The sequence below is a fragment of the Heterodontus francisci genome, chromosome 28 (genome assembly GCF_036365525.1).
Source record: "Heterodontus francisci isolate sHetFra1 chromosome 28, sHetFra1.hap1, whole genome shotgun sequence".
NCBI lineage: Eukaryota > Metazoa > Chordata > Chondrichthyes > Heterodontiformes > Heterodontidae > Heterodontus > Heterodontus francisci.
The window spans coordinates 23648258-23663577 of NC_090398.1; the positions used below are offsets into that span (position 1 = coordinate 23648258).

A 15320-nucleotide genomic window follows, 5' to 3' on the forward strand; every position below is an offset into this window, starting at 1 on the left:
CTGTATTCATACTAACTCCCTCCCTCTGTTCCATGCTTTCTTTTCCTCTCTCCCCTTCACATGCTTTCTGTCTAACCATTTGCGAACTTCACCCGTTCTTATCAGACTCACTGAAGCTCCTGAGATTAGAAGGTTTGTCCATTTTACTGTAAGTACAACGTGGCCATTTAGTTAAAGTCCAGCTGAGCAGCTTCGTGTCACCGTTTAAAAAAAAAAGAAAAAAAACATTATTGTGCCGCCTGCAGAGGAGGTTCAGCCTCAATAGGTCAGGTAATTAATAAAGCATGTTAACATAACCAGAGTTAAGATAATTTCATGCTTCCGTGTTACTAATGTGAAATGTACTTTCCGTCCTGTATGGAGTGCAAGGATGGAGTGCGCCATGTAATTTAGTTCTAGTACTGGGAACAATTTTGTTCGTTCTATGGTTTAATTATTTTAACGATTAGATCGAGTGGGTATTTAATCGCGTTCTTTAGCTCCTCTCTAAATTTCCTCTGGGTGAAAACATAAATACACGTATTTGTACAGGAATTCAGCAACTGAAGCATTCCTGAGGTGGATTGTGCGATGAAGACAGCGTCAGGCAGGATGATTGTGCGAATATTTGTAATACGCTGATACATTATCAATACAACCTGTGTTACCCATAACAATACAAAACTCCCCGAAATACTGAAGAGTAAAATGATGGATTTCCTTCGGTTCTCCATCTCTGAATCACTACGATTTCCCCCATTGCTGCAGCTGTGGAGTCTGCTACGGGCTCCACTGGCCGCTAAAATACGTCTGACTGTCAGAACATTGAGCAGCAAAATCAGAAAGAAGGGGACACAAGGGGTTAAAATTCGGTAAAATGTCTCAAATGCTGCCCAAGCGGGTGTAGTATGGAAGCTCGGTTTCAAAATACAACCGAAGGGAACATTATCAATTATAAAGGTAGGTGCATTGGTAAAACACCACGGAACAGATTCTAAACAACTCAGCACGCTCACTGTTCCTATAACTACAGCTGCCGTTTTCTCGGTGCAATATTTTGTTTTCAGCTTCTCACAACAGATGGCCACAAATCGATCAAAGGTGAAAGCCACTGTGAGCCAGACAGAAGCATCTGTGGTTGTAAAACTAAGAAATATAATAAAACTACACACTGGAGTAATGAACAACAATGAAAGTGGAAAATAAATGAATCCAATCACCTTCAATATCACATCAGATATAATGACTAGGAGATCAGCCACTGCCATTGCCATCAGGTACCGAGTGATACATTTAGAGAGACCACACTTTCCCCGGGACAAGATCGCGATCGCAGCCAGATTCACTGTAATAGAGACAGAAATAGAATCAGATAAATTACTGTTCAGACCTGGAGCCACAGCAGCAGTTTGGCAGGATCTGTGGTGAAAATTCCAGGTTTTGTGCTACATCGCACAGAGTTATTCAGTTGAGCAGCAGAACATTTCTAAACTGATTTATAAGTAATTAATTGGAAAACAGATACAGAAGGTAATACATTGAGCACCGGATTCATTGTAAAGGCCAAGTAAAGGCACAGTGCAAATAGGGAAGAGTGAATGGAACCTCGTGGGTTCAAGCCAGATTTGGGGTTGCAGGCAGAAAGGAAAGGGAGCGATGGCCAGGAAGGTTAAAGGATGGAGGGGAGTGCCGTTGGATTGTTGTTTTGCATTAAGCGAGCTGAAAGTAGCTGGCACGAAACGGGAAAGGCTGCAAATTTGAGGCTTTGGAATATGATTAGAGGAGGCAGTGGGAGGCCGAGCCAATGAGTGAGACTGGGAAGGAGGCAGGAAAAAGGAAATGTGTAACTGGGAGGGTTTCAGAAGCCTGTAGTTTGAGTAAGCGCAAAAAAATTGCAGCAACTGATGTGGAGGCAGAGGATTCAATGCAATGGGATGAAGAGTTGAGATTCATAGGGAGAGACTGCAGTAAAGTTTCAAACGAAATCTAATCTATAGGTCAAACTAACAGTTAATAATTTAATCATGTATTTAGTTGTGAAATAAATTTGAATAATCCCTTTAGTTAGATTCAAATCACATTGATATTTAGCAATACAATCAAATTCGTTTATTCTTGAATTGAGCCAGTACTTATATTTAAAGATCAGTGGGTATACATATTTTAAATTATATAACCAACTGATTGGCATTTAAATAAATTTTAATTATATCTGTTCAAAGCAGAGCCTCAAGTAAATGGAAATTCATAGAGTCTGAGGACCTATCCCAAAGTTGGCACCCGCGACAGGCATCTTTCTGGTGTAACAACATTTAGTCACATTCTCTGGTCTTATTGTGGTTTTGGAAGCTGCAGTGGTTCAGCATTGTGCTTCGTGCAAACCACATCCTTTGTTCATCCCTTCTCGTCACTGTTGCTCGTTTTCTCACTTTGCTTCTGCCTGCTCCTTCTCATTTTCGCCCTGTAACTGATTGTCTCCATATTCCACGCTCTTGACGCATCTCCCGTTTCCAGACCCGATTAAAATCTGAAGGTTCATGCACTTTCATCTCTGCTCATGTACTGTTTCAACCGTCCTCCTCTCACTGTTATTGTGATGGTACAGACTTTGTGGAAAGTTTAACTATTTCTACATAATCCCTATGTTAACCTGCACTCTTCACTAAAACTGAAATGAATGGAATTAATTAAATAGAATTCAACAGTTATTCCAACAGATGTCATGCTTATCAAATGTACTTCTCCCGAAATGTAAAATGAACATAATTAAATAAGCGAAACTGCAAAATGAGCAAAACGCCAAAAGAGTTTTTTTTATTCCTTCATGACATGGTGGGCGTCATTGACAAGGCCAGTATTTGTTGCCGATCCCTAGTTGTCCTAAACAACTGAAGCAAATTTTCTCCTCTAAAGAACATCAGTAAACTATATGGGATGTTGTTGTGTATAACCTGCAGATAAATAGAATGGCTCCTGATGCCAATCGGTACAATTAAAACTGATACAACGTCACAACAAAATATTTTACTTTACGTTGAAGTCCAGTGGCAAACATTTAACCCGTCCACAGTAAACCAGAGACCAGATGTGAAAGAGTCATTAGCAAATGTACTGAGGAAGCAAAACACTGGAGTTTTTTTTTAGAGATACAGCACTGAAACAGGCCCTTCGGCCCACCGAGTCTGTGCCGACCATCAACCACCCATTTATACTAATCCTACACTAATCCCATATTCCTACCACATCCCCACCTGTCCCTATATTTTCCCTACCACCTACCTATACTAGGGGCAATTTCTAATGGCCAATTTACCTATCAACCTGCAAGTCTTTGGCATGTGGGAGGAAACCGGAGCACCCGGAGGAAACCCACGCAGACACAGGGAGAACTTGCAAACTCCACACTGGCAGTACCCGGAATTGAACCCGGGTCGCTGGAGCTGTGAGTCTGCGGTGCTAACCACTGCACCACTGTGCCGCCCCATAATCTGTCATTATGTGTGACAGGTGCACACATAATGAAACAATATTTCGTTCCAGCGATAACCATTAAATACATTGAAACACCAGCTGAACGGCAACATGTTATTTAGGAGGAAGGACGTTGTGATCCCGCCTTTTAACAATGACAGCGTGAACTATATCATTACCGACCTCTGAAAACGTATTTATGAACAAGGTTTCGAGGACAGGTGGGTTCCGCAACATCAAACAGTTAACAGTTCTCGATGATCTGATACCTGCTCTTGGCCAGAGAATTGATTCCAATGCAATCAGTACACATAATAGATCCACAATATCAAGGGTAGATCGTCAATGATCAATATAACCGCACGATAGAACGTTTAGAAACTAAACATAAGCCATCATTCAACGATCCATTCAGCAGAAACAAATAATTCAGTAATAATGCTGGGACTGGTTCAAGAAAGATCATTACAGATCATAACGCAGTTGTCACAAAATGAAAGATATGCTTTAACAAAACAAGGATCTGTAAAACATTCAGCGAAATACAATTTACTAGTGCTGCAGCACAGCTGACATCGATTTATAGCAGGAACAGTTCGAGGTCAGTGCTTACCAGGAACGCCGACCGCTGCAAGTACAGGAAAATAGATGGAAAATATCTGATGGATCAATGGATATTCCATTTGTGTGAGGAGCAGCCTCTTTTGTTTCTTTTGGAAACAACACCTCTGGAGACACTCTGAGCTGTTTCATTGCAATGGGTCCTAATTTATACAGGGAATAAGCCTCCCCTGACACGGTTATACCAATCATTGTTATTAGTTACAGACCAATTGAACAAACACTTTGCATCAGCAGTTTTGATTCTGATGCAAATAGCGTGGGGGGTGTAACAGAAACTTCTCAAGGAACTTTTCTTTAAAAAGTCATCTTGGGATCTGAGCATTACTGGCTATGCCAGCATTTATTGCCCATCCCTAATTTTTTTTTATTCATTCATGGGATGTGGGCGTCGCTGGCTAGGCCAGCATTTATTGACCATCCCCGATTGCCCTTGAGAAGGTGGTGGTGAGCTGCCTTCTTGAACCGCTGCAGTCCATTTGGGGTAGGTATACCCACAGATTCCTTTTCATTGACTTCGTAGCGGTTAGGTACAACTGAGTGGCTTGCCAGGCCATTTCAGAGGGCATGTAAGAGTTAACCACATTGCTGTGGGTCTGGAGTCACAGGTAGGCCAGACCAGGTAAGGACAGCAGATTTCCTTCCCTAAAGGACATTAGTGAACCAGATGGGTTTTTACAACAATCGACAATGGTTTCATGGCCATCAACAGACTATCTTTTAATTCCAGATTTATTAATTAAATTCAAATTCCACCTTCTGCTGTGGTCCCCAGAGAAATATCCTGGGTCTCTGGGTTACTAGTCCAGTAATAATACCACTACGCCAATGCCTACCCCCTATCCCTAATTGCCCTTAAGAAGTTGGTGGTGAGCTGCCTTCTTAAACCGCTGCAGCCCTTGGGGGTAGGTACACCAACAGTGCTGTTAGGGAGGGAGCTCCAGGTTTTTGACCAAGCGACAGTGAAGGAACGGTGATATAGTTCCAAATCACGATGGTGTTTGGCTTGGAATCGAAACTGCAGGTGGTGGTGTTCCCATGCATCTGATGCCTTTGTCCTTTTAGGTGATAGAGGTCTTATACATGATGTGCACTGCTGACACCGTGCGTCGGTGGTGGAGGGAGTGAATGTTGAAGGTGGTGGATAGAATACCAATCAAGCAAGCTGCTTTGTCCTGGATGGTGCCCAATTCCTTGAGTGTTGTTAGAGCTGCATCTAACCAGGCAAGTGGAGAGTATTCCATCACTGTCCTGAATTGTGCCTTGTAGATGCTGGACAGGCAGTGGGAAGACAGGACGTGAATTACTCACCACAGAATTCCGAGCCTCTAACCTGCTCTTGTAGACACAGCATTTATGTGGCTGGTTCCAGTTAATTTAGTGGTCAATAGTAACCTCCCAGGATGTTGATCGTGGAGGATTCAGCGATAGTAATGCCAGCGAACATCGACGGGAGTTGATTAGATAGTCTCTTGTATGAGATGATCATTGCCTGGCACTTGTGTGGCACAGATGTTACTTGCCACATATCAGCCAAATCCTGGTAGTTGTCCAAGTCTTGATGCATATGAGCGTGGGTGCTTCAGTATCTGAGGATTTGCAAATTGTGCTGGACATTGTGCAATAATCAATGAACATCCCCAATTCTGACATTAGAATGGAGGGATGGTCATTGATGATTCAGTTGAAGATGATTGGGGCTATGTCATATGCCCAATACACTCAATCTCTCATCATAAAGCAACTCTGCCATCCCAGAAACCAATCTGGTGAAAATGTGCTCTACCACCTGCAATGCTAGTATTTATCTATCTTAGACATGGAGACCAAAACTGCACACAATACTGCAGATATTGTCTCACAAAGACCCTATACAATTGTAGCAAACGTTTATTGCTGAAAGCAAAGACATTTTGCAGATGTTTTTTTGTTGTCTTGCACTCATCAGGACAAATCACGAGAACACCAATGTAAGGGAAAGCAACACATTGATAGAACAAAGAACAAAGAACAAAGATAATTACAGCACAGGAACAGACCCTTCGGCCCTCCAAGCCTGCGCCGATCCAGATCCTCTCTCTAAACATGTCGCCTGTTTTCTAAGGTTCTGTATCTCTTTTCTTCCTGCCCATTCATGTATCTGTCTAGATACATCTTAAAAGACTCCATCGTGCCCGCGTCTACCACCTCCGCTGGCAACGCGTTCCAGGTGCCCACCACCCTCTGCGTAAAGAACTTTCCACGCATATCCCCCCTAAACATTTCCCCTTTCACTTTGAACTCGTGTCCTCTCGTAATTGAAACCCCCATTCTGGGAAAAAGCCTCTTGCTGTCCACCCTGTCTATACCTCTCATGATTTTGTACACCTCAATCAGGTCCCCCCTCAACCTCCGTCTTTCTAATGAAAATAATCCTAATCTACTCAACCTCTCTTCATAGCTAGCGCCCTCCATACCAGGCAACATCCTGGTGAACCTCCTCTGCACCCTCTCCAAAGCATCCACATCCTTTTGATAATGTGGCGACCAGAACTGTACGCAGTATTCCAAATGTGGCCGAACCAAAGTCCTATACAACTGTAACATGACCTGCCAACTCTTGTACTCAATGCCCCGTCCGATGAAGGAAAGCATGCCGTATGCCTTCTTGACCACTCTATTTACCTGCGTTGCCACCTTCAGGGAACAGTGGACCTGAACACCCAAATCTCTCTGGACATCAATTTTCCCCAGGACTTTTCCATTTACTGTATAGTTCACTCTTGAATTGGATCTTCCAAAATGCATCACCTCGCATTTGCCCTGATTGAACTCCATCTGCCATTTCTCTGCCCAACTCTCTAATATATCTATATTCTGCTGTATTCTCTGACAGTCCCCTTCACTATCTGCTACTCCACCAATCTTAGTGTCGTCTGCAAACTTGCTAATCAGTCCACCTATACTTTCCTCCAAATCATTAATGTATATCACAAACAACAGTGGTCCCAGCACGGATCCCTGTGGAACACCACTGGTCACACGTCTCCATTTTGAGAAACTCCCCTCTACTGCTACTCTCTGTCTCCTGTTGCCCAGCCAGTTCTTTATCCATCTAGCTAGTACACCTTGGACCCCAAGCGCCTTCACTTTCTCCATCAGCCTGCCATGGGGAACCTTATCAAACGCCTTACTGAAGTCCATGTATATGACATCGACAGCCCTTCCCTCATCAATCAACTTTGTCACTTCCTCAAAGAATTCTATTAAGTTGGTAAGACATGACCTTCCCTGCACAAAACCATGTTGCCTATCACTGATGAGCCCATTTTCTTCCAAATGGGAATAGATCCTATCCCTCAGTATCTTCTCCAGCAGCTTCCCTACCACTGACGTCAGGCTCACCGGTCTATAATTACCTAGATTATCTCTGCTACCCTTCTTAAACAAGGGGACAACATTAGCAATTCTCCAGTCCTCCGGGACCTCACCCGTGTTTAAGGATGCTGCAAAGATATCTGTTAAGGCCCCAGCTATTTCCTCTCTCGCTTCCCTCAGTAACCTGGGATAGATCCCATCCGGACCTGGGGACTTGTCCACCTTAATGCCCTTTAGAATACCCAACACTTCCTCCCTCCTTATGCCGACTTGACCTAGAGTAATCAAACATCTGTTCCTAACCTCAACATCCGTCATGTCCCTCTCCTCGGTGAATACCGATGCAAAGTACTCATTTAGAATCTCACCCATTTTCTCTGAGTCCAAGCATAACATTCCTCCTTTGTCCTTTAGTGGGCCAATCCTTTCTCTAGTTACCCTCTTTCTCCTTATATATGAATAAAAGGCTTTGGGATTTTCCTTAACCCTGTTTGCTAAAGATATTTCATGACCCCTTTTAGCCCTCTTAATTCCTCGTTTCAGATTGGTCCTACATTCCCGATATTCTTTCAAAGCTTCGTCTTTCATCAGCCGCCTACACCTTATGTATGCTTCCTTTTTCCTCTTAGCTAGTCTCACAATTTCACCTGTCATCCATGGTTCCCTAATCTTGCCATTTTTATCCCTCATTTTCACAGGAACATGTCTCTCCTGCACGCTAATCAACCTCTCTTTAAAAGCCTCCCACATATCACATGTGGATTTACCTTCAAACAGCTGCTCCCAATCTACATTTCCCAGCTCCTGCCGAATTTTGGTATAGTTGGCCTTCCCCCAATTTAGCACTCTTCCTTTAGGACCACTCTCGTCTTTGTCCATGAGTATTTTAAAGCTTACGGAATTGTGATCACTATTCCCAAAGTAGTCCCCTACTGAAACTTCAACAACCTGGCCGGGCTCATTCCCCAACACCAGGTCCAGTATGGCCCCTTACCGAGTTGGACTATTTACATACTGCTCTAGAAAACCTTCCTGGATGCTCCTTACAAATTCTGCTCCATCTGGACCTCTAACACTAAGTGAATCCCAGTCAATGTTGGGAAAATTAAAATCTCCTATCACCACCACCCTGTTGCTCCTACATCTTTCCATAATCTGTTTACATATTTGTACCTCTATCTCACGCTCGCTGTTGGGAGGCCTGTAGTACAGCCCCAACATTGTTACCACACCCTTCCTATTTCTGAGTTCTGTCCATATTGCCTCACTGCTCGAGTCCTCCATAGTGCCCTCCTTCAGCACAGCTGTGATATCCTCTTTGACCAGTAATGCAACTCCTCCACCCCTTTTACCTCCCTCTCTATCCCGCCTGAAGCATCGATATCCTGGGATATTTAGTTGCCAATCATGCCCTTCCCTCAACCAAGTCTCAGTAATAGCAATAACATCATACTCCCAGGTACTAATCCAAGCCCTAAGTTCATCTGCCTTACCTACTACACTTCTTGCATTAAAACAAATGCACCTCAGACCACCAGTCCCTTTATATTCATCATCTGCTCCCTGCCTGTTCTTCCCCTTAGTCACACTGACTTCATTATCTACTTCCTTACAGGCTTTTGTTACTACCTCCTTACTGTCAACTGACCTCAATTGGTTCCCATCCCCCTGCCACATTAGTTTAAACCCTCCCCAACAGCGTTAGCAAAAGCACCTCCAAGGACATTGGTTCCAGTCCGGCCCAGGTGTAGACCGTCCAATTTGTAATAGTCCCACCTCCCCCAGAACCGGTCCCAATGTCCCAAAAATCTGAACCCCTCCTTCCTGCACCATCTCTCAAGCCACGCATTCATCCTGACTATTCTTTCATTTTTACTCTGACTATCACGTGGCACTGGTAGTAATCCTGAGATTACTACCTCTGAGGTCCTACTTTTTAACTTGGCTCCTAACTCCCTAAACTCTGCTTGTAGGACCTCATCCCGTTTTTTACCTATATCATTAGTGCCTATGTGCACAATGACAACTGGCTGTTCACCCTCCCCCTTTAGAATGTTCTGCAGCCGATCTGAGACATCCCTGACCCGTGCACCTGGGAGGCAACATACCATTCGGGAGCCTCGTTTTCGACCACAGAACCGCCTATCTACTCCCCTTACAATCGAATCCCCTACGACTATAGCCCTTCCACTCTTTTTCCCGCCCTTCTGAACAGAAGAGCCAGCCACGGTGCCATGGACCTGGCTACTGCTGCCTTCCCCTGGTGAGCCATCTCCCCCAACAGTATCCAAAACAGTATACTTGTTTTGGAGGGAGATGACCGCAGGGGACTCCTGCGCTGCCTTCCTGCTCTTTCTCTGCCTTTTGGTCACCCATTCCCTTTCTCCCTCAGCAATCCTAATCTGCGGTGTGACCAATTCACTAAACGTGCTATCCACGACCTCCTCAGCATCGCGCATGCTCCAAAGTGAGTCCATCCGCAGCTCGAGAGCCGTCATGCGGTCTAACAAGAGCTGCAGTTGGACACACTTCCTGCACGTGAAGGAGTCAGGGACATCAGCCGTGTCCCTGAGCTCCCACATTGAGCAAGAGGAGCATGACACGGGTCTGAGATCTCCTGCCATTTTTAATCTTAAGCTTAACTTAGTTAAATGAAAAAGGAACGAAAAGTTTTTACCAATCACAATCAACCAGAGAAATCAAAAAAGCCTTACCTTATAAACACCCCACCGAGTCCTTTTTTTTGGTTAGAGGAGGAGGGCGGGTGGGAGACACGACAAGTGTGGTGTCTCGGGTTCAGAAACCGCCCAAATATATAGTGTTTTACTTACCCAGCAGCCCCCTGGCCTCCGCCGAAAAACAAAAGGAAATTAAATTTACTTTCAAACTGACCTTCCCAGCTGCTCACTCGCTCACTCACTGCTCCCGAAAAAGCTGCTGCAATGAAGGGAAAGTTATTTTAAACCGCCCAAATATATAGTGTTTTACTTACCCAGCAGCCCCCTGGCCTCCGCCGAAAAACAAAAGGAAATTAAATTTACTTTCAAACTGACCTTCCCAGCTGCTCACTCGCTCACTCACTGCTCCCGAAAAAGCTGCTGCAATGAAGGGAAAGTTATTTTAAACCGCCCAAATATATAGTGTTTTACTTACCCAGCAGCCCCCTGGCCTCCGCCGAAAAACAAAAGGAAATTAAATTTACTTTCAAATTGACCTTCCCAGCTGCTCACTCGCTCACTCACTGCTCCCGAAAAAGCTGCTGCAATGAAGGGAAAGTTATTTTAAACCGCCCAAATATATAGTGTTTTACTTACCCAGCAGCCCCCTGGCCTCCGCCGAAAAACAAAAGGAAATTAAATTTACTTTCAAACTGACCTTCCCAGCTGCTCACTCGCTCACTCACTGCTCCCGAAAAAGCTGCTGCAATGAAGGGAAAGTTATTTTAAACCGCCCAAATATATAGTGTTTTACTTACCCAGCAGCCCCCTGGCCTCCGCCGAAAAACAAAAGGAAATTAAATTTACTTTCAAACTGACCTTCCCAGCTGCTCACTCGCTCACTCACTGCTCCCGAAAAAGCTGCTGCAATGAAGGGAAAGTTATTTTAAACCGCCCAAATATATAGTGTTTTACTTACCCAGCAGCCCCCTGGCCTCCGCCGAAAAACAAAAGGAAATTAAATTTACTTTCAAACTGACCTTCCCAGCTGCTCACTCGCTCACTCACTGCTCCCGAAAAAGCTGCTGCAATGAAGGGAAAGTTATTTTAAACCGCCCAAATATATAGTGTTTTACTTACCCAGCAGCCCCCTGGCCTCCGCCGAAAAACAATAGGAAATTAAATTTACTTTCAAACTGACCTTCCCAGCTGCTCACTCGCTCACTCACTGCTCCCGAAAAAGCTGCTGCAATGAAGGGAAAGTTATTTTAAACCGCCCAAATATATAGTGTTTTACTTACCCAGCAGCCCCCTGGCCTCCGCCGAAAAACAAAAGGAAATTAAATTTACTTTCAAATTGACCTTCCCAGCTGCTCACTCGCTCACTCACTGCTCCCGAAAAAGCTGCTGCAATGAAGGGAAAGTTATTTTAAACCGCCCAAATATATAGTGTTTTACTTACCCAGCAGCCCCCTGGCCTCCGCCGAAAAACAAAAGGAAATTAAATTTACTTTCAAACTGACCTTCCCAGCTGCTCACTCGCTCACTCACTGCTCCCGAAAAAGCTGCTGCAATGAAGGGAAAGTTATTTTAAACCGCCCAAATATATAGTGTTTTACTTACCCAGCAGCCCCCTGGCCTCCGCCGAAAAACAAAAGGAAATTAAATTTACTTTCAAACTGACCTTCCCAGCTGCTCACTCGCTCACTCACTGCTCCCGAAAAAGCTGCTGCAATGAAGGGAAAGTTATTTTAAACCGCCCAAATATATAGTGTTTTACTTACCCAGCAGCCCCCTGGCCTCCGCCGAAAAACAAAAGGAAATTAAATTTACTTTCAAACTGACCTTCCCAGCTGCTCACTCGCTCACTCACTGCTCCCGAAAAAGCTGCTGCAATGATACTGTATGAGTAGAGGGTGCCTGTTTGTTGACACGTGGACTCTGATTGGCAGAGGCATTGCCATGGAGAGTTTTTTCCAATTCGTTCTTGGGATGTGGTTTTCGCTCCCTAGGCCCACATTTATTGCCCATCCCTAATTGCCTTTGAATTGAGTGGCTTGCTTGGCCATTTCAGAGGGCAGTTAACAGTCAAACACATTGCTGTGGGTCTGGAGTCAGATATAGGCCAGGCCAGGTAAGGGAGGCAGATTTCCTTCCCTAAATGCACCAGCTTATAGTGACTATGGTTATGGAAACACCTCTATCAATCAGAGTACACTTTCCAACCAATCAGTACTCTCTTCTCATACAGTATAAATTTGTTGCATTCCCTTACACTGGTATTCTTGCAAATTGTCATTATGAGTGCAAGATGAAAGGCTTCAACAAAATGTCTCTGTCTGCAGCAATGCCCAAATTTTGTACTCTGAAACAACTATTTGTAGCAAAAGTCATTTTTCTTGTCCTCCAATCTCCTTACAGAAAGCCATTTACACACCTAATTTCTTGCTGTACCTGTACGTTTCTATGCTCCTTGTACGAGTACACACAAGCCTCTGTGAATATAGACATTTAGAGGTTTCACGTCTTTTTTCAAAAAAAAACAATCTGCTCTCGTCTTCTTACTACCAAAATGACTAACCTTCCACATCCCTATATTATACTCCATCTACCACCTTGTTGCCCATTCATTGTCACTGTCTGTACCTCTATGCAATCTCTTTGTGTGCTCTTCACAGCTATTATTTTTCCACCTAGCTCTGTATTGTCAGCAATCTTGGATACATTCTTCTTCTAAGTCACTAATATAGATTGTAAGTAACTCTGGCACTGATTATCTTTGTGGTCCTCTTCCAGTTACCACCTCCTAACTTGAAAATGCAGCTTCCATACAATTCATAGAATGTTGACATTGCTGGCAAGTCCATATTGTCCTCCTTAATTGTCCGTCGGAAGTTGATTGTGAACTGTCTTCTTCAAACGCTGCAGTCAATCTGATGTGGGTAAACCCACAGTGGCATTAGGGATGGAGTTCCAGGATTTGGCTCTAGCGCCAATGAAGGAATGGCAACATATTTCCAAGTCATGATGATGAGCGACTTGGAGGGAAACTTGGTGGTGTTCCAATACGTCTGCTGTACGTGTCCTTCCAGGTGGTAGAGGTCACAGGTTTGGAAGGTGCTGTCGAAGGAGGCGTGGTGCGTACTGCAGTCCTTCTTGTAAATTGTACAATAATATAAAAGCAAAATACTGCAGATGCTGGAAAACTGAAATAAAAGCAAGAAATGATGGAGGTACTCAGCAGGTCTGGTAGCATCTGTGGAAAGAAGCAGAGTTAACGTTTCGGGTCAGTGACCCTTCTTCTATTGTAAATTGTACATGCTGTTGCCACTGTATGTTAGCGGCAGAGGGACTGAATTTTTAAGGTGGTGGATGGTGTGCTGAGCAAGTGGGCTTCTTTGTCCTGGATAGTGTGGAGCTTCTTGAGTATTGCTGGAGTTAGACTCATTCAGGCAAGTGGAGAGTATTCCATCACACTCCTGACTAATACCTTGTAGATCGAAGGCATATTTTGGGGAGCTGAACTGCCAGAGCCATTATCTTGTGCATTGACCTTTTGTGTAGCACCTTATCGAATGACCTTTGGAAATCCAAGTGTACGACATCTATTGGTTCCCCTTTATCTACCCTACTAGTTACGTTGTAAAAAAAAACAAACTCAAATAAATCTGTCAAGCAGGAGTTCCCTTTCATAAATCCATGTTGACCACACAATGAGTGTGCTAAGAATTCCTCAATGATTGATTCAAACTTTTGCCCGACCACTGATAACAAGCTAGGTGGATTGCAGTGCCCTGTTTTCTCTCTTCCTCCTTTCTTGAATAGCAAATTCGAAAATTTCCAGTCCATTGGGACCGTTCTTGAATCTAGGACATTTAAAAAAATCATGATCGTTGCACCCACAATCTCCGCAGCTATTTTTTTTTTGTTTAGAATAGTAGTGGGTGGGTTATCAATTCCTGAGGCTTTGTCGGCTTTTAGGCAGTAAGTTTCTCTGTTACGTTTTTCCTCTGCTAATGTTAACTATCGATTGATAGAATGGTTGTAGCACAGGCGTCCGTTCGGCCCGTCGTGCCCGTGCAAGCTCCCTGCAAGATCAACTCACCTAGTCCCATTCTCTGCCTTTTCCCTGTATGTCTGCATTTTGTGTCTTCAGATAATTATCCAATTCTCTTTTTAAGGCCTTGATTGAGCCTACCTCCATAACGTTCTCATGCAGTGCATTCCAGATCTTAACTACCCATTGTGTAAAAAGGTTTTTCCTCATGTCGCTTTGCTTCTTTTGCCAACCACCTTAAAGCAGTGTCCTCTGGTTTGGATCCTTCGGCTAATCGAGAAGTTTCTCCCTATGTACTCTGTCCAGACCGCTCATAATTTTGAACACCTCTATCAAATCTCCTCTTAACCTTCTCTTTTCGTTCCTCACTTTTATTAGCTTCTTGGTTACTCTCTATTTCAGCGAGTTAATTCGCATTTTATACTGTGAACACAGGCACAAAATATTTGTTCAACATCTTTCTATTTCCTCATTTCCTCTGATAGTTTCTCTTGCCTTTGCCTCGAAGGGATCAACATTTACTTTAGGTACTCTTGTCCTTTTTATATACCTGCAAAAGTGATTGCAATATGTTTTATATTATTGGCTAGTTTATTCCCATGTTCTACTTTTTTCTCTTTTATCATCCTTTTGGTCGCCCTTTGCTAGTTTCTAAAATTATCCCAATCTTCAGGTTTACTGCTATTATTTGCAACATTCTACGGTGTTTCTTTAAATCTATTACTGCCCTTTACTCCTCTAGTAAGCCATGGATGGATCATTGTCGTTGTGGTTTTTTAATGGAACGTCTTTTTGTTAAACATTTTGAATAGCGCTTTAAACCACCATACCTTTTAGTCTATTAACCCTACTAACCTTAGACAGCTATCCTCTCATGCCTATATAATTGGCTTTGTTTAAGCTTAAGTTTCTTGTTCTGGGTTGGAGTCTGTCATTCTCAAGCTTAACGGGGGATTCAATTGTACTTTGTTCACCTTTCCCCGGAGGATATTTTATTGTGAAATTACTCATTAAACGTTCCCCATTACACAAGACTTGATCTAAAAATACTTTATGGCTTATTGGTTGCACAACATACTTTTCCAAGAAAATGTCGTGTAAGCATCCTACAAGCTCATCTTTCCAGACTACCATTGTCAATTTTATTTGTCCAGTTTAGATGTAGATTACAATCCCCC

At 43.5% G+C, this 15320-nt stretch overlaps 1 protein-coding gene across 1 annotated transcript; it reads right to left on the reverse strand.

The window, feature by feature from the left end:
* Nucleotides 1-422: 422 nt before the first annotated feature.
* On the reverse strand, nucleotides 423-14352 carry LOC137345147 (probable G-protein coupled receptor 139). The gene is made up of 4 exons (XM_068008617.1): nucleotides 14284-14352; nucleotides 13155-13291; nucleotides 2695-2759; nucleotides 423-1324 (listed from the first exon to the last, which is right to left on the reverse strand). The coding sequence occupies exons 1-4, from the start codon at nucleotides 14350-14352 to the stop codon at nucleotides 423-425; spliced, it is 1173 nt and encodes a 390-aa protein (XP_067864718.1).
* Between the last annotated feature and the right edge of the window lie 968 nt (nucleotides 14353-15320).

Coding starts and splice junctions, on each gene's coding strand:
- LOC137345147 (XM_068008617.1), bottom strand. CDS start 14,352: ATGAGGAAAAACCTTTTTACACAATGGGTAGTTAAGATCTGGAATGCA. Junction 13,292..14,283: donor TGCATGAGAACGTTATGGAG/GTAGGCTCAATC, acceptor CTTTTATTTCAG/TTTTCCAGCATCTGCAGTAT. Junction 1,325..2,694: donor ATTTGATAAGCATGACATCT/GTTGGAATAACT, acceptor TCTCTATTACAG/TGAATCTGGCTGCGATCGCG.